General features: G+C 40.5%; 1 protein-coding gene across 4 annotated transcripts in view; it reads right to left on the bottom strand.

The window, feature by feature from the left end:
- The window catches only part of MATN4 (matrilin 4), a 157,061-nt gene that overhangs the window by 12,956 nt on the left and 122,546 nt on the right, over positions 1 to 21,559 (bottom strand). For all 4 annotated transcript variants that reach the window (XM_069751763.1, XM_069751764.1, XM_069751761.1 and 1 more), the window contains exons 2-7: positions 18,655 to 18,757; positions 8,493 to 9,062; positions 7,249 to 7,371; positions 4,560 to 4,682; positions 2,817 to 2,939; positions 356 to 478 (exon numbers count right to left, since the gene is read on the bottom strand). In XM_069751763.1, coding sequence (XP_069607864.1) covers positions 356 to 478; positions 2,817 to 2,939; positions 4,560 to 4,682; positions 7,249 to 7,371; positions 8,493 to 9,062; positions 18,655 to 18,727 — 1,135 coding nt within the window. In that variant the 5' untranslated portion in view covers positions 18,728 to 18,757. The remainder of the gene's footprint in view (positions 1 to 355; positions 479 to 2,816; positions 2,940 to 4,559; positions 4,683 to 7,248; positions 7,372 to 8,492; positions 9,063 to 18,654; positions 18,758 to 21,559) is intronic.

Genomic DNA, 21,559 nt, shown 5'->3' on the forward strand with positions numbered 1-21,559 from the left:
GATCCAGATCTTTGTAACTTGGCCTAAAAATTATCTTATAATCATTAGCCAACTAATGTAAGTGTGTAAGGCAGCACCATCAATGTCCTCCATGCTTTTTCTGCTATATACACCGTACACTATTTCCCAATGAATTGAAGCTCTGAAAATAAATTGTAATATTGTTCATTACTCCTGAAACTCACAGCCTTTCCACAATAATTTACAGAGGAAAAAGCAAAGTAAGCGGCAATTAGTTGTACGCTTTTTATCTTAGTGCTTTTAAGCTAGGAGGTAGATATAGCAGGAACAGAAGACAATGGATGCCACAAATTTGCTGAACATACATACAATATTGATATAATGGTCTACTTACTAGTGCAGGTCTTTTTGTCATTGTTTAGCTGGAAGCCTGTTCGGCAGGCACAGGAATATGAGCCAAGGGAGCTAACACAGAGCTGTTCACAGCCGTGATTGCCTTGAGCGCACAGGTCTACCACTAGGAAGAGATAACTGAAAATTAAAACCAATTCCATTCATTTCATTAGCGCTGAGAAGCAGTGCCCGAGAATGGCCAGTACACAGGACAAGGAGCTGTGATATTTTAGCTGTCTAAATCCATGGAGCTGCAAACAGACGATCTGTGGAGGTGTTGGGTTGTTGGACCTCCGCCTATTTGATATTGATCACATATTCTAAGGATAGTTCATCAGTATTCAAATCCAGGAAAACCCATTTAGTTTAACAAATGAAAACCTCTATACTTCAAATACATTGGTTTTGGTAATCTTCTGTATAAAATACACCAATAGCACAAATCAATCAACACTACACTTTACATTAGTCTGGATAATGTGGATGTATTAGTTCTGCACACCACTGTCTGTATGTGTGTACCCAGATTGCCAAATAAATATCATCACAGCAAAAGTAAGAATCTAGAACATTGCAGTTACTATAAGTATCATCAAGATATTATATGCATTATCTTCAACTAAGAGGCTCACTGTAACTTACAAGAGTTGTACATTAATTGGCTAACCCCATCTTAAAAACTAAAAAAACAGTGCTTGAATGACATTGTTGTGTTAAATTAATGCTGCAGTCAATCAGCAGCTGGTATTAAGTTGCTTCACTCACACTTCCCTCAGATGAAACTTGGACGGCCAAGAGAAGTGTGAGCCTATTACAGTAGGCCCAGTACTGGCATCACTGAAATGGCACATACTATAAATACATCATAATTTGTATCATATGTACACTTTAACTATGAGTGACAAAATTTTAAAATAAAAAGCACAAAATCACATTGTATGATTTTAGAATAATTAAACTGAATTTTATTGCATGAAATAAGTATTTGATCATCTTCCAACCAGCAATAATTCTGGCTCTAACGCACCTGTTAGATTTTCTTTAACAAGCCTCCTACTCTGCATTCATTACCTGTATTAATTGCACCTATTTCAACTTGTTACCTGTATAAAAAACACCTGTCCACACACTCAATCTATCACACCCCAACCTATCCACCATGGCCAAGACCAAAGAGCTGTCTAAGGACACCAGGGACAAAATTGTAGACCTGCACAAGACTGGAATGGGCTACAGGACAATAGACAAGCAACTTGGTGAGAAGGCAACAACTGTTGGCACAATTATTGGAAAATGGAAGAAACACAAGATGACTATCAATCTTCCTCAGTGTTTGGCTCCATGCAGGATCTCGCCTTGTGGAGTAAGGATGAAAGCTCAGGAATCAGCCAAGAGCTACATGGAATGACATGGTCAATGACCTGAAGAGAGCTGGGACCATAGTCTCAAACATTACAGTTAGTAACACACTATGCCATCATGAATTAAAATCCTGCAGGGCACGCAAGGTCGCCCTGCTCGTGCCAGCACATGTCCAGGCCCGTTTGAAGCTTACCAATGACCATCTGGATGATCCAGATGAGGCATAGGAGAATGTCATGTGGTCAGATGAGACCAAAATAGAACTTTTTGATATGATCTCCACTCGCTGAGTTTGGAGAAATAAGAAGGATGAGTACAACCCCAAGAACATCGTCTCAGCCATGAAGCACAGTGGGGGAAACATCATACTTTGGGGTGCTTTTCTGAAAGTGGTCAGGACGACTGCAGCATATTGAAGGGAGGATGGTTGGGGTCATGTATAGTGAGATTTTGACCAACAACCTCCTTCCCTCAGTAACAGCATTGAAGATGGGTCGTTACTGGGTCTTCCAGCATGACAATGACCCGAAACACACTAAGGAGCTGCTCTGTAAGAAGCATTTCAAGGCCCAGGAGTGGCATTGCCAGTCTCCAGAACTGAACCCAATAGAAAATCATTTGGAGGGAGCTAAAACTCAATGTTGAAATGTTGAAAGATCTGGAGAAGATCTGCATGGAGGAATGGGCCAAAATGTCACATCTGACCTCTGTAATTGCAAACAAAGATTTTCTTTACCAAATATTAGGTTTGGTTTCTCTATTCTATCAAATACTTATTTCATGCAATTGAAGTTGAAGTGTACCTATCATAAAAATTACAGACCTCTCCATTCTTTGTAGGTGGGAAACCTTGCAAAATCAGCAGTGTATCAAATACTTATTTTCCCCACAGTATGTAATATATGGACATGCCAGGTGCCTAGTGGAGACCTATAATATTTGAGGCCGCTCTAACTAATAAATATGGATCCTAGCTGGAGACTTCACTCTATTATCAAGAATAGTTTATAATAGATAACCCCTTTAAACACTAAATCACCCCATGCATCTGAGTATAACTAATTTTTCTATATCATAAGTATATGAGAATATATTCTTACTTGAACAAGTCTTCTTGTCATTGTTGAGTTTGTAACCTGTACGACAGGCGCATGAGTAGGATCCAGGGGAACTGACACAAATATGCTCACAGCCCTGATTCCCCAAAGAGCACAGGTCTATAGCTAAAAAAATACATAGTTGTGTGTATTAGGCCATAAGACATATTGTGAGAGTATGTTAATGCACCTACCTTAAAATACATACACTGTGTGTTCAATTATTAGACAAGTGAATATTGTGACCATATCATCATTTTATGCCGATTTTCCAACTCAAAGATGTATAAATGTTAATGAAACAGATCAGGTGATGTGTAATGAGGTGGTACGGCCTAAGAATACAACACACTTTATCAGGGTGTGCAGAATTATCTGGCAGCTTGTTTTCCTCAGGCAAAAAAACTAAAAAGTAGAAAAAAATTGTTACAAGTGTTACAGTGGGATGCAGTAGTCTTGAAATTGCTGAGATATTGGGGTGAGATCAAAGAACCATCAAAAGATTTGTTGCAAATAGTCAACAGGGTCGCAAAAACGTGTTGAGATAAAAAAGGCAGAATAATTACCAAAGGTATGAAAAGAATCAAATGGGAAGCGACTAAGAAGCCATTATCCTCCAGTGCTGTCATATTCCAGAACTGCAACCTCCCATTTAATCAGTCCATAAAACCTTTGAAAAGTCTGTCTTTAGATACTTTTTGGCCCAGTCTTGACAATTCATCTTCTGTGTCTTGTTTAGTGGAGGTCAGGCTTCAGCCTCCTTACCTCGGCCAGGTCTCTGAGAACTGATCACCTTGTACTTCTGGGCCCTGCAGAGAGGTTGAAGTTCTGGAATATGGCAGCATAGGAGGATAGGAAGATGATCCAGACATTAGCAACTTCATGACTGCTGCATCCCTCTGTAAGACAATTTTTGACTTTTCGGAGTCAAGCTGCCTAATAATTCTGCATACCTTGATGAAGGGTGCTCATATCCTTAGGCCGCACCCTCCACATTACACAAATACACATCACCATCACCTGATCTGCTTCATCCAATAAGCATTTAAGATTATACAGCTTGAAGTTGGGAAATCTGCATAAAAATGATGATATGGTCAAAATACTCACTTGCCTAATAATTGTGCAGAGTGTATAAATATACATAGGTTTAGCCAATAACAAGTTTAATTGTAGTGCGTCTATGAGAAGATGTGATAGAGTTTACTGATAAAATAGATGTGTCTGTGTTTTGTCATATTTTTTTATAATCATATTTAATTGAGGGCATATTAGCAAAGTAGTCAGCAATATTAAGCAATGTTTGGTATACACTGTAAGTAATCATTACAGCCCTATACAGGAATTATATGTCAGTTTTATGTGCGCTACCTAAAAAAGAGTATTGTTTGGATACAGGATAGAATAGAGGCAATATTTGGCAGCAGCATCTTGGCACTGTACATGGATATTATGTTAACAGAATTTAGGATAAAAAAACATAGTTTAACATATATTTTAGACATTTAAAAAATCTTAAATTAGCAGAACAAAATTAAGCAGGAGTTATATGCATTCCACATGGTATTATAATCAAAATGTTTCACTAAATACTCCATAATAAGCAATAAGAGGAAAATATATCTAACTTTGACATGTAGAGGGTACAACATTTTTTTACCCCCACGGTCCCAATTTTCATAAAATCGGTCATGGTTTACTTGAAACCACAAGACCCTAAAGTGACTTTTAGGTCTTAGTTCTTACCTGAGCAAGTCTTCTTATCATTATTTAGCTTATAACCTGCTCTACAGGCGCAGGAATAAGATCCAGGAGAGCTGACGCAGAGCTGCTCACAGCCATGATTTCCTTGGGCACACAGGTCAATTACTGCAAAACAAAGTTTTTTTAGTGGGGTTTTTTTTGGCCATATTTGCTTTTGTAGCAAACAAATCAGTGGATCCTATTGAGTTCAATGTAACCAATAGAGATGGGAGGACCCCTGGATGTTCGGTTTCGGCGGCTTCAACCGAACAGTTAAAAAAAAGTTTGTGTTCAGGTACCAGAACAGTACCCGGACCTCATTCATTGAAATGGTGGGCCTGAACATCCAGTGTTTGTGGCAAACACTGCTTCTGATCAGTGGTAAAATTATTACCGCCAGTCAGAAAGCTGCGGTTCCCACGCTGTCAAATGACAGGGTGAGCCTGCAGCTGTGATCAGAGGTATAAAGTTTATTTCCAGTCACTGGTGTCGGCCGATGGGACTTCTGCTCCCATCAGCCTACGCCTGCTGCCGCTAATAGCGAGAGCAGGAGCGAATGATGGTAGTATTCATCAGCCGGCGCCTGCTCTCTAAATAAATAATAACAAAAAAAGATATAGGTTCCCCTGTATTTTTGATAACCAGCCAGGCATAACTCACAGCGGGGGGGCTGCAAAGTTCAGCTGTCAGTGTTAGCAAGGCTGGTTATCAAGAATAGAGGGTTCTCCACACAGTTTTTTTTTAAATTATTTAACAAAAAAATAAAAAAAACTATGTGGGGTTCCCCCCATTTTTGACAGCCAGCCTTGCTAAAGCAGACAGCTGGGGGCTGGTATTCTCAGGCTAGTAAGGGGCCATGGATATTGGCTCCCCCAACCTAAAAATAGCAGCCCGCAGTTGCCCAGAAAAGGCGCATCTATTAGATGCGCCAATTCTGATGCTTTGCCCAGCTCTTCCCTCTTGTCCGATACACCTTCCATTGGTGCACATTGGTGGTTATAGATATATATATATATATTCTTTCCTCCCATGTACAATTGCTATGTGCACCGTGCCTTGAGATATATTTAACCACTTGCATTGTAGCGGTGACAAGCGGGTTTATATTTGTAGGGCTGATGTCACCTTTGTATTGTCTGGTGACATCAAGCCCTTTTCTTAGTAATGGTTAGGTGTCTATAAGTTATTAGTAGCAGCAGATGTAGACTGATGGGAGCAGTAGTCTCATCAGCCCATGCCAGTGACCGAATGTAAACTTTATACCTCCGATCACAGCTTTTGGGCTCATGCTGTCATTTAACAGCATGGGAACAGCGGCTGTCTGACCGGTGGCAATGATTTTATCGCCGATCAGAAGCAATGTTTGCCGCGCTGTCATGCACGTGACAGCGCGACAAACACCTGGTGTATGGGGGGCCGAACCTGACCTGGGTGTATGGGTGGATGACAAACTCATATTCAGTGGCCAGTGTCAGGCAGCTGCTACAAAGGCAAATAAAATAATGGGATGCATTAAAAGAGGCATAGATGCTCATGAGGAGAACATAATTTTACCTCTATACAAGTCACTAGTTCGACCACACTTAGAATACTGTGCACAGTTCTTATCTCCGGTGTATAAGAAAGACATAGCTGAACTAGAGTAGGTGCAGAGAAGAGCGACCAAGGTTATTAGAGGACTGGGGGGTCTGCAATACCAAGATAGGTTATTACACTTGGGGCTATTTAGTTTGGAAAAACGAAGACTAAGGGGTGATCTTATGTTAATGTATAAATATATGAGGGGACAGTACAAAGACCTTTCTGATGATCTTTTTAATCATAGACCTGAAACCGGGACAAGGGGGCATCCTCTACATCTGGAGGAAAGAAGGTTTAAGCATAACAGACGCGGATTCTTTACTGTAAGAGCAGTGAGACTATGGAACTCTCTGCCGTATGATGTTGTAATGAGTGATTCATTACTTAAATTTAAGAGGGGAATGGATACCTTTCTGGAAAAGCATAATGTTACAGGGTATATACACTAGATTCCTTGATAGAGTGTTGATCCAGGGAACTAGTCTGATTGCCGTATGTGGAGTCGGGAAGGAATTTTTTTCCCCAATGTGGAGCTTACTCTTGTCACATGGTTTTTTTTTGCCTTCCTCTGGATCAACATGTTAGGGCATGTTAGGTTAGGCTATAGGTTGAACTAGATGGACTTATAGTCTTCCTTCAACCTTAATAACTATGTAACTATGTAACTATGAACAGTAACCAGGCCGAACAGTAGGTGTTCGGTACGGACGCCGAACTTTACTGTTCGGGATCACCCATCTCTAGTAACCAACACTTACTGATGTGGAAAGCTTTATCCAAATCTCATACATTGCCAGAGAGATTGCAGAAAATGTCTGCCAGCAAAGTCTGAGTTACTTGTAAGGATTTTAATACAATATAAGGATTACCCAAGTACATGACCATCAGATATTAGGGTCTGCGGTGGAAAATCTTCCACTCCAGAAAAAAGTCCAATGCAGTGTTGAAAGTAAAAGATAAGCTTTCATATGGGCACATAGGAGAATGATCGTTAATGCATTGGTGCATGAAATACATTAAAAAAGATCCTTCAGTTTCCCTGATAATTGACCCAGTAAGGCTGCAGTAAATAATAAAGTAGTAATAATGTTTATTTGGTGAATGCACCTACTAGAACATGTCTTTCCATCTGCATTAAGTTTGTAGCCTGGTTTACAGTCACAATAGTAGGAGCTGGGAATACTGACACAGGTATGTTGGCATCCATGGTCCATTTCAGTGCACATGTCCACACCTAAAAAGAAAAAGAGTTATGTACTTTAAATGAACGAGTTCTGATAGTTTTAATAGATTTCTTGTGTTCAGAAACATGAACATTAATAACACAGCACTTGTATTTTGTATACGCAATATCAGGTGCTTATATAAGGTTTAAGTGGGGTGAGAAAGATCCATTAAAGATGCTGCCTCTGGCAAAAGCCAATATTTTATTTGAATTTAAAGAATGTTGGCATCTACCTTACCACACAGTGATTTTAAACGGAATTTGTCAGCAGATTTTTGCTATGTAATCTGACAACAGCATGACGTAGGGGTTGAGTCCCTGATTCTAGTGATATATCACTTAGTTTACTAGGGTGCAGCAGTTCTGACAGAGGCACAGTTTTCTCTGCTGCAGATGTAGCAGAGCTCGGAGTGCTGAGCTCTGTCTGTATAACCCCGCCCACACCACTAATTGGCAGCTTTCTGTATACAATGGATATTGACAGAAAGCAGCTGTGGGAGTGGTTGGACAAGGAGGCATGAGACCCTAATCCTGTAGTGATATTCTCCAGCTAATAAAGCACTGATTTTTATCGAAACCGCAAAACAAAGCCCAGTATGTGACATGGAATAAGGGACTTTGCCCCTACATCATGCTGCTCACAGATTATATAGCAAAAACCTGGTGAGTTAGAAATCTATATATTTACACTCATTCTGCTGTTGCTACACTGGAAACCAGCTTATTGTGCACTGACTTGTTTGTGGGCCTGGGATAGACGTTTATATCTACACTGCAGCCAATCAGAGGAGGCGAAGCTGCAGCGGGAGTTGAGAACAGCAGCCTGGACCAATAATAAAGTAGGAGGCGTGTCTCAGACTACTCGAGACTCCTGTAGGAACAGTTGCTTGGTTGTAGTCACAGATCATAGCTCTGCCCTAATACAACTGAAAAGCAGACAAGAAGCAAAATCTGAGAAAGTAAAAATGCGAGTAAGAAGCCCCTGTAGGTTCTGATTTGCAATAATATATTTGAGATCAGGACTGGAAAATTGCTTTTACAGAGATTATGTTATAACAGCATCTCAACAACATCATGTGATCTAGGGGAACCATATACAGTCAATATTCCAAAAGCGAAGCATTACTCACCACATAGCTTATCTTGGAACTGGATTGCAAATTGCTGAATTAGATCAAATGACTCTACATAAAACACGTGGTCGTCAATCGGAGGTGATGCCATTGCACGGAGAGAGTTAACATCTGCTCTCTGGACCCCAACAGCATAGATCTCAATTTGAGCTTCGCGGGCTTGTGCAGCCACCTCTGTAACGCGATCCTGAGGCCTGCCATCGGTCACAATAACAGCGACCCTGGGAATCCTTTTAGAAAGTGGTCGAGCTCCTTCTTCAACAGTAAATGCAACGTTCATGGTATACTGTATTGCCAGACCAGTCATGGTCCCTTGTGCTAGAGGGATAATATCATTGATGGCCTTGTGCATCTCAGCCTTTGTAAAGTGTGACTTGAGAGAATACACATTTTGCACTTGGCTAGAGTATTGTACCACACCGACCCTTGTGTGAGTAGGTCCAATCTCAAGTGAATTCACCATATCAATCATGAACTTTCTCATATTTTCAAACTCAAATGGTCGAACACTTCTTGAGCTGTCAATGATGAAGACCAGATCCATAGGACCAGCTTTACATAATTGTTCTGGAACAAAGAAGAGATGACTAACATTATCAATGCCATTAAAACAAAAAATGGTGGTAAAGAGAGGGGAAGAATATTACACATTAATAAACACCCTGACCGATAGGATGGGTTGCATCCTTCTAATATTCACATAGACCTTATTCTTTCTCTCTGGCTGCATCATGGGTGCAGTAGTGAAGAAGAAGGAAAGGTTATCTAATCCAGGAAGAGCTTTCCGATAGGACAAATGAACATAATTCTCTAATTGTTTTACATTGTCTACCATGGAAATATCCTACATATGCATTACATTTCTAGACAACCACATATGTTTAGCTCAGACATCTAAATGTAACCACATCGGGGAAGGAAGTCCAATGTGTTTTATTGACGTAAACTTGGCCTAATCCAATGTTTGCTTTTAGCTGGAGTGTGGACACTGTTAACAAAAGACTTCTCTATAAATAAGCTGGACAAGGCTACAGACCTTTCCCTGCAGTGTCTCAGTGAATGGCATCTCCTGAGGCTTGATAAATCTATCTGCAGCTTGCAGGCTCCTCTGCGCTGCTGAGACCACGTCTATGCTGTATCAACAGGAATTCATTTGATGCCACATAATGACCTCTTTATTTGAACATATCTGAGCCATATTGTTGAAGGAAACCCTACCATAGCTGCAAAATGGTATCATTAGAGAAATGAACAGCTTCTAGTAACTGATATGTAAGCAAAATTAATCATTCTTACGGGAAGGTTTGCAAGGGTCTACAGAGCTTTATCTTCCACTGCACGCATTAAGCACTAAGACACGTTCACACATTCAGTATTTAGTCAGTATTTTACTTTAGTATTTGTAAACCAAAACCAGGAGTGAAAAATACAGAAATAGTGACGTGTTTCTATTAAACTTTTCCTCTGATTGTTCCACTCCTGGTTTTGGCCTACAAATACTGATGTGGGATCCAAGAAGTATCATTTCTCCTTGCGGAGAGTGACATGTTAAGCATTCCGAGATGAGGAGACTTAAAACCGCAATGTTCCTCTGGGAAATATGCAAATTGTCTCTTCAGAGAGGACAAGGACAAGAACTCTAGAGCCACCTACAGGAAGTAGCAATCCTAAAAGTCAATGTTGACCCTTTAACGAGCCTTGTCACATGACTCAGGAGAAAAGCCAAAACCAGAACTTCAATTTGCGGACACTGTTTCGGGGTACTGCTCCTTATCAGTGCAAAGTGTGAGATCTGGTTTGGCTGTGTGAGAGGTGTCTGACCGAGATCCAAGAAGTATTGTTTCTCCTTGCGGAGAGTGACATGTTAAGCATGCTGTGATAAGGAGACTTAAAACCACAATGCTCCTCTGGAAAATATGAAAATTGTCTCTTCAGAGAGGAAGAGGACTAGAACGCTAGTGCCACCAATTGGAAGTAGCAATCCTAAAAATCAATGTTGACTCTTTAACAAGCCTTGTCATATGACTCAGGATAAAAGCCAAAACCACAATCTCAAATATCAGACACTGTGTTTTGGGGTACCGCCTCTCGTCAGTGCAAAGTCCGAGATCTGGTTTGGCTGTGTGAGAGGCGTCTGACTGGGATCAAAGAGGTATAATTTCTCCTTGCGGAGAATGACATGTTAAGTCTCCTCATCTTGGCATGCATAACATGTCTTTCTTACATGTTATGTTATCATGGGGTCCGATCGTTGCCATGGTGACCCGACGTTGTTATGATGACATCCGGGTCACCAGGCTACAGAAAGCCCCTTAGACCACAGGCAGAGCATGTTCTAAGAGGCCTGTGTCAGTCCAGCACTGATAATTATAAACCTTTGCAATTGCATTGTGATTAGGCTGCTCAAAGAGAAAGTCCCATAAAGGGACAAAGTAAAAATGTAAGAAATAAATTGTAAAAATATATATTTTTAAAAATCACAAAATAAATAAATAAATAAATATATATATATATATATATATAGAGCACCCATATAGCACCGCATAAAACTATCACACTAGTTAACCCCTTCAGTTAACATCGTAAAACAAAAAAAATGGGGAGTGGGGAGAACTATGCTTTTTCATTGCTTTTTCATCACACTGCCAAACAAAAACTGGAATTAAACGTGATCAAAAAGACGAATTCAAATAAAAAGGGTATGACTAAAAAAGTTATCTTGTCCTGTAAAAAAGCAATCTACCATATAGGTCCATCAGTGGAAAAATAAAAAAAAAGTTATAGCTCTCAGAATACAGCAATGCAAAAATTCTTTTTTTCTGTAAAATAGTTTTTATTGTGTAAAAGCGCCAAAATATAAGAAACTATATAAATTGGGTATCGCTGTAATCGTACTGACCTGAAGAATAAAGCTGCCTTATCAATTATACCGCATTAAAAAAACCCATTCATTCATTCTGCCTACTCAAAATTGGAATTGAAAGTGATCAAAAAACTTTATGTGCCCCAAAATGTTACCAATAAAAACATCAACTCGTTCTGCAAAAGACATGCCCTCACATGACTCTGTCGGCTGAAATGTGATGATGCAAAAACTATTTTTTGCAATAAAAAGCGTCGTTTTAGTGTGACAGCAAGCACACATAAAAAAAAGATATAAATCTGGTATCGCTGTAATCGCACCGACCCGATCTGTTTTTGCAATGAAAAGAGTTTTTTAGTAAGTGACAGCAGCCATGCATAAATAACGAATATAAATCTGGTATAGCTGTAATCGCAATGACCCGAAGAATAATGTTGTCTAATTACTTATTCGGCATGAGGAACAGCGTAAAAAATAAATAAAAGCAATTCTTCACCTGCTGTTGATTTTTTCATTCTGCCTCCCAAAGATTGCAGAAAGGCTTGGCTCACATTTATCCTGCACTCTGCACTAAGCGCTTATACTGGGGTTTCCATGTAAATCTCTGAAATATGTGATTCAGGGGGAACCCCTGATGGAAGCTTCCCTATAATGGAGCAGATGGAGACACTGAAGATGCCATCTGGTCTATGATCCAGTGGTGTCCATATTTTAAGTGCGGTCTGCCACAGTTTTGGGCACTTCTGAAAAGATGGACAATGCTGAACGGAGATCAGATGGAGTCCAGAGTGACTCTGCTACCTCATTGAACTAAATGGATCTCTTTGTGGTTTCATCTGAATCACTTAGATTTAGATGGAACCCCCAAAGTAATTGCTCAGCGTAGAGCACCCGATAAATATGATCTAAAATGTTATGTAAAATCTTCCCAATAAAAGCTTCAATCCACATACACAAGAAAAGCAAGTCCCCACTCTGGTCCGTCATCTGTTAATGGAAATATAAGATGTTTCCACGTTACTGGTAGTACAAATACTCTTTAAAAGTGATATGGCTCCTCGTACCCAAAAAGAAATTCAGCAAATTCTGCATTCCGAAATCCAAATGTCCTCTCTAGTGTTGAGCCATCCCCCTAGTGATCGAGTTTGGTTCGGTTCGTCAAACTGGGGCGTGTTCGACGAATGTTCGTTGAATGTTCGACGAACACCGTTGAACCCCATTGAAACCAATGGCAGGCAAACACAAACACATACAAACACATACAAAACACATAGAAAACACATTAAAAGGTGTTCAAAAGCTGTCAAACTGCTCAGAAGACACAACAAACACATGGAAAAGTCACAACTACATATAGTCATGCGAAAAGAAAAGAGGTGGAGGAGTAAAAGGAGGAGGAGACACAGATATACTGTATGCATGTCATGCCCTTCTAAAATCAAGAAAGGCTGGAGTAAAAATCTAAAATCACCCTACCAACACCCAGACGGCGTTAAAAAAATAAATAAAATCTTTAGGTAGAATGGCAGTGGGTCCATTCAGAACACTTTCCTTAGAAGACGTAGGTGTACCCTCGTTGGGAGTTGTGCCAAAAAAGGAACGCAATATATTCAGACTAATCCACCATTTGTCATATCCAAGGGGCAGGTCAGTAAATGACAACATCGATGCGGAACCAAGTACAGTACTATGTACTGTACCTCCTTTGACGAGGCAATCAGGCAGGTCAAGAATTTGGGAAGGGGCACCCTAATGGCCAAAACAGACATTGAGGGGGCGTTCCGGTTACTACCTGTGTCTCCAAATAGTGTCCTCCCATTGGGCTGCTTCTGTAAAGGAGCATACTACATAGATCGCTGTTTGCCCATGGGGTGCTCCATATCCTGCTCACTATTTGAAGCATTTAGTTGCTTCCTCGAATGAGTCATCATGGACGTTTGTAAGGCAGCACATATTATCCATTACCTCGACGACTTCTTATGCCTTGGCCCAAAAATTCGCCACAGTGTGAATACACGCGGTAGACCACCTGTGAGAAGGAGAGTGCTGGAGGGAGAGTGGACACACCAGAGCCAAGGGGTTAGATTGAGAAAGGAAGAAGGCGGTGTAGCTTGCTTCATGGGTGGGGTACTCTGCTGAGTAGCAGAAATTGCTACTAGGCCCAAAAGGATTTCCTGAGCCAGATGCCGTTAAAAAATAGTACTTAGGTAAACAGGCAATGTAGCTTGCTTCATGGATGGGTACGCTGCTGAGTGGCATCAAATTCTACTAGGCCCAAAAGGATTTCCTGGGCTAGATGCCGTTAAAAAATAGTACTTAGGTAAACAGGTGGTGTAGCTAGCTTCACAGGCGGGCTACTCCGCTGACGTGCAGACACTGCTCCTAGGCCCAAAACTATTTACTGGGCTAGATGCAGTAAAAATTTAGATACACAGGCGGTGTAGTTAGCTTCACAGGCTGGCTACTCCGCTGATGTGCAGACACTGCTCCTAGGCCCAAAACTATTTACTGGGCTAAATGCAGTAAAAATTTAGATACACAGGTGGTGTAGCTAGCTTCACAGTTGGGCTACTCTGCTGACGTGCAGACACTGCTACTAAGCCCAAAACAATTTCCTGGGTTAGATGCAGTAGAAATTTAGGTACACAGGCGGTGTAGCTAGCTAGCTAGCTTCACAGGTGGGCTACTCAGATGACTATCAGACAATGCTACTAGCCCAAAAGTATTGGCTGAGCTAGATTACACCAAATGCTGTGATAAACACTTGCACAGCACTGGCACAGACCTGCCTGGCAAACAGTGCTAGGAACTGCTGTAACCTACCCTGAAAAGGGCTGATATTACAACTAGTCCCGACTCCTCCCGACTCCCTAAACCTATCTCTCTGAAAACTCACTCCAAAAAAAACCCTCAGACTGTATAGCACCCACAGCAGCAGCGGTGCCGTCTAACACTAAGCTGCAGCAGTGAGGAAATGGTGGCGACGGGGCAAATGGCTGGTTCTTATAGGGCAAGGACATGTGACATACACAGCCAATGACACATGCCCTTGCTTGTGTGCATCACATGCACATTGCTGTGTGTGTGTGTGCACTGCTGATAGGCTGAGAGACTGCACCGCCACACTGTAAATGCGGGAAAGAAAAAAAAATGGAGATCGGCATTATTTCAGCACAGATCTATCCCCCGCCCACTATACACTGAAACAGTCTATTAACAATGATAAACAATTTTAATGTGCAAATCAAGCTAGGCTTTTGGTGAACGAACAGTTATCGAACAGAAACTCGAACAGCTGAATTTTAAGCAAATTGTTCGAGTTTGATGAACGACTCGAACACCTCCCAAAACAGCTCGAATTTGAAATTGGCGAACAGTTCGTCTCGAACACCGCTCATCTCTAGTCCTCTCCCTTCTGAACCCCAGTGTGTCTTAACCACATTTATCGTCCATATGTTTAGAGTTTCTGTAGCGATGAGAGCCTGCCTAATGTATGGGGGCATGTCTCCAAAAGCATGAACTGGGCACTACAACGTTCTGGGGACTACAATGTACTGTGCACTACAATGGCAGTTTGCAATTTTCATTCAACAACAATGCTGCATGTGTCTGAAAAACACCCATGCAGTCAAAATCATCACTACACCTGTAGATAATTTCCCAAAGGGGTACAATTTCCAAAATGGAGTCGCTTGAGGAGGATTCTGCTCTTCTAGCACTTAGGGTTTCTGCATATGGCGTCTGCAAAATCTGAGCTCCAGGAGGCAAATAGCACTACCAAGTCTCACCATTTAGCTAAGCAGTACCCATTTTCCTGTGTGAAAATGTAACAAGTCTGTACTATAATATTGTACCCCTTCCATTCTGAGCTTTGCACTGTGCTGCAAAGTATTTCCTGATTACATATAGGGTATTGGCACACGCAAGAGAATTTTTCACAACAATCCGAGGTCGATATTTTCCTACTAACCCTTGGAAAAATTTAAAACTTGGAGCTAAAACAACATTTTAGTGGTGAAAATGTAATTATTCTTTCTTTACTGCCCAATGGTATAAAATTCTGTTATACACATGTGGTGTCAATATGATTACTGGAGCCCTAGCTGAATACATTGGGGGGTGTAGTTTGTAAAAGGTGGTAGCTTATGTGGGGTTTCTGCGGTTCTGGCACCTCAGGGGCTTGGCCATTGTGACATGACACCCTCAAACCATTCCAGCAAAATCTGAACTTCAATATGGTGCTTCTTCCCTTCTAAGCTTTGCACCGTGCCTCAAAAGTAGTTTTCGACCACAGAAATTGCAAAATAAATTTTGGGGTCCAATTTTTCCTCTTACCCTTGTGAAAACCAAAAAATTGAGGCTAAAAGAACATTTTTTTTTAGAAAAATATGATTTTTTATTTTCCCGGCTCTACATTATAAACTTTTGTGAAGCACCTGGGGAGTCAAGTTGCTCACCAGACATCTAGTTAAATTCTTTGAGTGGTATAGTTTCAAAAATGGGGTAACTTGTAGGGAGTTTCCACTGTTTAGGCACATCAGGGGCTCTCCAGATGCAACATGGCATCCACTAATGATTCTAGTCAATTTTAAGCTCCAAAAATTAAATGGTGCTCCTTCCCTTCTGAGCCCTGCTGTGCGTCCAAACAGTAGTTTCACCCACATATGCCTTTACGTTATAAACTTCTGTGAAGCACCTGGGGGTTCAAGATGTTCATCACACATCTAGATACATTCCTGAAGGGGTATAGTTTCTAAAATGGGGTCACTAGTGGGGAGTTTCCAAACACAGCATGGTGTCCATCCTCTATTCCAGCCAAGTTTGCATTCAAAAAGTCAAACATGCGCCTTCCCTTCTGAGCCCTATCATGCCCCCAAGCAGTAGTTTTCCCCCATATATGGGATAATGCCGTACTCAGGAGAAGCTGCACAACAAATTTTGGGGTCCATTTTCTCCTTTTTTCCTTGTGAAAATAAAACAGTTGGAGTCTAAAGTAAAATTTTTGTGAAAAAAGTTAAAGGTTCATTTTTTCCTTACACACTGCTTCAGTTCCTATGAAGCACCTGAAGAGGTAATAATGAATGTGGTTTTGAGAACCTTGAGGGATGCAGTTTTTAGAATAGTGTCACTATCGTTTTTTTTCTGTCATATATGCACTTGAGAGTCACTACAAATGTGATGTGATGTGAAAAATGAGAAATCGCTGGTCAACTTATAACCCTTCTAACTTCCTAACAAAAAAAAAGTTTCAAAAATTGTGCTGATGTAAAGTAGACATGTGGTAAATATTATTTATTAACTATTTTGTATGACATAACTCTCTGGTTTAACCCCTTCATGACCTTGGGATTTTTCATTTTTCCGTGATCGTTTTTCACTCCCCTCCTTCCGAGAGCCATAACTTTTTTATTTTTCCGTCAATTTGGCCATGTGAGGGCTTATTTTTTGCGGGACGAGTTGTACTTTTGATCGACATCATTGGTTTTAGCATGTCGTGTACTAGAAAACGGGAAAAAAATTCCAAGTGCGGTGAAATTGCAAAAAAAGTGCAATCCCACACTTGTTTTTTGTTTGGCTTTTTTGCTAGGTTCACTAAATGCTAAAACTGACCTGCCATTATGATTCTCCAGGTCAGTACGAGTTCATAGACACCTAACATGACTGGGTTATTTTTTATCTAAGTGGTGAAAAAAAATTCCAAACTTTGCTAAAAAAAAAAAAAAAAATTGCGCCATTTTCCGATACCCGTAGCGTCTCCATTTTTCGTGAGGGCTTATTTTTTGCGTGCTAAGCTGGCGTTTTTAATGATAGCATTTCGGTGCAGATACATTCTTTTGATCGCCCATTATTACATTTTAATGCAATGTCGCAGCGACCAAAAAAACGTAATTCTGGTGTTTTGAATTTTTTTCCCGCTACGCTGTTTAGCGATCAGGTTAATGCTTTTTTTTAATTGATAGATCGGGCGATTCTGAGCGCGGCGATACCAAATATGCGTAGATTTTATATTTTTTTTATTGATTTATTTTGATTGGGGCGAAAGGGGGGTGATTTAAACTTTTATTTTTTTTTATTTTTTGAACATTTTTTTCAACTTTTTTTTTTACTTTTGCCATGCTTCAATAGCCTCCATGGGAGGCTAGAAGCAGGCACAACTCGATCGCCTCTGCTACATAGCAGCGATCTGCTGATCGCTGCTATGTAGCAGAAATGGAGACCGGCGATCAGTAACCATAGAGTTCTCAAGGACCTCTATGGTTACAATGGAGACGCATCGCCGACCCCCGATCATGTGACGGGGGTCGGCGATGACGTCATTTCCGGCCGCCCGGCCGGAAGCGGTAGTTAAATGCCGCTGTCTGCGTTTGACAGCGGCATTTAACTAGTTAATAGGTGCTGGCAGATCGCGATTCTGCCCGCGCCTATTACGGGCACATGTCAGCTGTTCAAAACAGCTGACATGTCCCGGCTTTGATGCGGGCTCACCGCGGAGCCCTGCATCAAAGCAGGGGATCTGACCTCGGACGTACTATCCCGTCCGAGGTCAGATAGGGGTTAAGGGCAAAAAAATTAAAAGTTTGAAAATTGCAAAATTTTCCAAATTTTTCCTAAATTTACGATATTTTCACAAATAAACGCAAATCATAATGAACAAATTTTACCACTAACATGAAGTACAATATGTCTCAAAAAAGATCTCAGACTCAGTGGGATTCGTTGAAGCGTTCCAGAGTTATTACCACTTAAAGTGGCACTGGTTAGATTTGCTAAATTTTACCTGGTCATAAAGGTGAAAATAGGCTTTGGAGTGGGGGATAAAGGGGTCCTATACTGGTATATAATAGCCATGGTCTATGGGCTGAACCAGCCTCTGACATATTTTACTTTAAGAATAGGAAACATGTAATTTATTAATTTAAATAAAGTGACTATAGGGTCATCATACATGAATTCTGTATTAAACTTCTGGCAGTGTCTAAACTAGTGTTTTGAACCTCATGGCAAAAATATGTCTTATATTTCCATTCAAATTACTTCTTATAAGTGGATGTATAAGTTGTGATTAGGCTATACGTTGACCTAGTATTATCATTGGATCTAGTTTGTGCTTTATTTGGCTTGGTGTCGATATGTAGTGCTTGGTCATACTTGACAACTAGTAAAAAAGGATGTTCATAATTGTATTTTGCCTTTGGAAAACTTAGCTGTTGGATAGACTTTTCTGTACATACAAATGGTAAATGTAATTCAGCAGAATGATGATTATCCCATAACCCGCTCTAGAAATCTTCTTACCTTCAACTTTTGGCCTTGCCTCGACTTGGGTCCAGAGAACAAGGAGTAGTGTCGATAAATACAGCAGCTTCATCTTACAGCTTGGAAATCTGAAAGTGATTTTCTGCAGGAAACAACATGAATAAAGTGTGAAATATCATTTTAGACCATTTGTACTAGTTAAGAGAGATAGCTAAATTTATTTTTAATTAAGTTTATGCTTAGTGACCAAGAATTTCTCCTATCTTTAGTCAGGGAAAGATATCAGTGGATCTTTATGATTGCTGCAGTCAATCAACACTTAAAGGGAATCTGTCAGTAGGATCAATCTTCCTAAATCGTCAATATGGGCATGTGTCATAGGAAGTTGAATAAAATTATACCTTGATATCCGTGAGCCAATGTCTTATTCCAGAGAAACCATCATTTTTGTTAATATGTAAATGAGCTGTTAGTCATAGTGGAGAAATGCAGGCATCAACACAAAATTCAATGTTACTTTTCTCTTACGCTTTCCAAGATTTTCCAGGTCTTTCTCGTGGTATTGTGCAATAACAGTTCTAAATGCAAGACAGGGCCACCTGGATATGTTTGCCAAATGCAGTGGGATAAGAAAAAGCAGTCCAGTTATCTACAGTCATGGCCCAAATTTTTGAGAATGACACCAAAATTATATTTTCACATGATCTGCTACCCTCTGGTTTTTATTAGTGTTTGTCTGATGTTTATATCACATACAGAAATATAATTGCAATCATATTATGAGTACCAATAGGTTATATTGACAGTTAGAATGAATTAATGCAGCAAGTCAATATTTGCAGTGTTGACCCTTCTTCTTCAAGACCTCTGCAATTCTCCCTGGCATGCTCTCAATCAACTTCTGGACCAAATCCTGACTGATAGCAGTCCATTCTTGCATAATCAATGCTTGCATTTTGTCAGATTTTTGGGGTTTTTGTTTGTCCACCCGTATCTTGATGATTGACCACAAGATCTCAATGGGATTAAGATCTGGGGAGTTTCCAGGCCATGGACCCAAAATCTCTATGTTTTGTTCCATGAGCCATTTAGTTATCACCTTTGCTTTATGGCAAGGTGTTCTATCATGCTGGAAAAGGCATTGTTGGGTGCCAAACTGCTCTTGGACGGTGGGGAGAAGTTGCTCTTGGAGGACATTCTGGTACCATTCTTTATTCATGGCTGTGTTTTTAGGCAAGACTGTGAGTGAGCCGATTCCCTTGGCTGAGAAGCAACCCCACACATGAATGGTTTCAGGATGCTTTACAGTTGGCATGAGACAAGACTGGTGGTAGCGCTCACCTCTTCTTCTCCGAATAAGCTGTTTTCCAGATGTCCCAAACAATCGAAAAGGGGATTCATCAGAGAAAATGACTTTGCCCCAGTCCTCAGCAGTCCACTCCCTGTACCTTTTGCAGAATATCAGTCGGTCCCTGATGTTTTTTCTGGAGAGAAGTGGCTTCTTTGCTGCCCTCCTTGAAATCAGGCCTTGCTCAAAGAGTCTCCGCCTCACAGTGCGTGCAGAAGCACTCACACCAGCCTGCTGCCATTCCTGAGCAAGCTCGGCACTGCTGGTAGTCCGATCCCGCAGCTGAAACAGTTTTAAGATACGGTCCTGGCGCTTGCTGGTCTTTCTTGGGCGCCCTGGAGCCTTTTTGACAACAATGGAAGCTCTCTCCTTGAAGTTCTTGATGATGTGATAGATTGTTGACTGAGGTGCAATCTTTGTAGCTGCGATACTCTTCCCTGTTAGGCCATTTTTGTGCAGTCCAATGATGGCTGCACGTGTTTCTTTAGAGATAACCATAGTTAACTGAAGAGAAACAATGATACCAAGCACCAGCCTCCTTTTAAAGTGTCCAGTGATGTCATTCTTACTTAATCATGATTGAATGATCGCCAGCCCTGTCCTCATCAACACCCACACCTGTGTTAATGGATCAATCACTAAAACGATGTTAGTTGCTCCTTTTAAGGCAAGACTGCAATGATGTTGAAATGTGTTTTGGGGGTTAAAGTTCATTTTCTGGACAAATATTGACTTTGCAAGTTCAGTAATTGCTGTTAAGCTGATCACTCTGACATTCAGGAGTATATGCAAATTGCCATTAGAAAAAATGAAGCAGTAGACTTTGGAAAAATTAATATTTGTCTCATTCTCAAAATTTTTGTCCAAGACTGTATGTGCGGAACAGAGATCTGCCTGAGAATCTGCCTCCAGAATGTATTTCAAATCAAAGGGGGTGTTTCCAGTGTGAGACATGAAAGACATGTAATGACTGAAAGACTGCCCTCTGGATCTACATGTCTCACTGCATTTAAATAAGCTATGGAGGCTGACTCTCAGGGAGATCTATATCTTAATAGCTCATTTACATATTAAAAATGTTGATTTCTGAGGAAATCCTATTGAAAGAATAAAAGCATCCACACTACAGTATATATAAACAGAGAGATGGTGAGGAAACACTTAACTAATGTAAATGAATTTAAATCTCCTGGTCCAGATTAATTACATCCTAGAGTACTGAAAGAGTTAGCAGAGGAAATTGCAGAACTACTAGCTAGATTATTTGAAAAATCCTGAGAACAGTGGAGTCCCAGAAGTTTGGAGAAGGGCAAAGAAATGTTCCTTTCTTCATAAAAGGAAAGAAGATGGAGCCAGGAAATTACAGGCCAGTGAGCCTTACTTCTATACCAGGAAAGATATTTGTACAAATTATTAAACAGCATGTAAGTAAGTACTTGGATAAGAATATAGTGAATAACCAGACCCAGCATGGGTTTGTAGGAAACAAGTCATGCCAGGCTAATCTAATGTCCTTCAATGATGGAATCACTGACTGGGTGGATCAGGGAAATGCGATAGATATAGTATATCTTGACTTCAGATATTTGATAAAGT

The sequence above is a fragment of the Ranitomeya imitator genome, chromosome 2 (genome assembly GCF_032444005.1).
Source record: "Ranitomeya imitator isolate aRanImi1 chromosome 2, aRanImi1.pri, whole genome shotgun sequence".
NCBI classification, from domain to species: Eukaryota; Metazoa; Chordata; class Amphibia; order Anura; family Dendrobatidae; genus Ranitomeya; species Ranitomeya imitator.